The sequence below is a fragment of the Pyxicephalus adspersus genome, unplaced genomic scaffold (genome assembly GCF_032062135.1).
Source record: "Pyxicephalus adspersus unplaced genomic scaffold, UCB_Pads_2.0 Sca7375, whole genome shotgun sequence".
Classification (NCBI taxonomy): Eukaryota; Metazoa; Chordata; class Amphibia; order Anura; family Pyxicephalidae; genus Pyxicephalus; species Pyxicephalus adspersus.
In genome coordinates, this window is record NW_027324375.1 from 1 (window position 1) to 1,163 (window position 1,163).

Genomic DNA, 1,163 nt, shown 5'->3' on the forward strand with positions numbered 1-1,163 from the left:
TTTTTGTTTTTTTTGTTTTCCCAGGGGGGATGGAGAAAAAACAGAGTGCAAAGTACACCCTAACTTTTAGAGATGTTCCTTTCCTCCAATTAGACTAGATGTCTGGCTGTGTGGGCTGGATACAGTAATGGGCAGCCCATGCTGGACAAATGAAGCCAATATCCTTGTAGGCCAGCTGTTGAAACGGACCAACTGGTGGCTTATCGGCTTCCTTATTGGATAGCTCCACCCTATTGTTCAATAGGGAATCAATGCCATCCATAGTGATTGCTAAGGGGGAGGGCATTCTGCCAGTCTCCAGTTCCTCCCATTTAATGTCCTTGAAGAATCTGTGCTTTCTTATGTCTCCATGGACCCCTAGCCTCTTATCAGGGTCTTTACACAACAGCTGCTTCAAAATTTTAACTTGCTTTCGGCTAAGACCCTTGTAATTTGGCTCCACTGTCACGATCAAACGATCTATTTGATCCGACGAGCTATCCCCAAAGGGTCCTTGTTTGGTAAACATCTTATACAGAGTTACTCCTAAGGCAAACCAATCTACACCCTGATCGTAGTCCAGATGTTTCAGCATCTCAGGGGCAATATATCCGGGAGTCCCACCTCTGCTCTTTATGTACGTGGTACTGGCATTTTCAATAGAAAGGCCAAAATCCATAATCTTTGCATGTCCCTGATTAGTCAGAAGGATGTTTAAAGGTTTCAAATCTTGGTGGATGATATCTTTGGAGTGTAGGAACTGCAAGCCGCACACCAGCTCCGCAGTGATAAACTTCACCACCTTGGTTTCCATAGGCTGAGGGTTACTGATCAGATTCTCCAGTGTCCCACCCCTTGCTAGTTCCATGATGTAATAGATGTAGCTGTGGGTTTGGAATGCCGCATACCCATGAATTAGGAATGGGCATTGGTTTGATAACTGGAGAATATTATGCTCAGCCATGATGGAGCTGTAAGGTAAAAACATCATTGGTCTCTTTCTTAATCTTTTCATGGCTACCTGTTTTCCCTGTATGCGGTCAGTTGCCAACATGACTTTTCCAAAGCTTCCTTCTCCGAGGACATCATGCAAAGTGAATGTCTGTGCAGTCAGAGCAACAGGGCTTGAGCTGTGGCTGGTGTTGGATTGGCTTGGTTTTTCGCCATCTTCATGAGTTGAGGGG

The 1,163-nt window shown here is 45.1% G+C and overlaps 1 protein-coding gene across 1 annotated transcript; it reads right to left on the reverse strand.

Annotated features, from left to right (window-relative positions):
* LOC140321525 (protein kinase C delta type-like) lies at positions 1 to 1,159 on the reverse strand (the record flags this gene model as incomplete). Its single annotated transcript, XM_072398241.1, has 1 exon — positions 1 to 1,159. A coding segment is annotated over one exon (1,065 nt), but the record flags the coding sequence as incomplete, so codon positions are not given.
* Between the last annotated feature and the right edge of the window lie 4 nt (positions 1,160 to 1,163).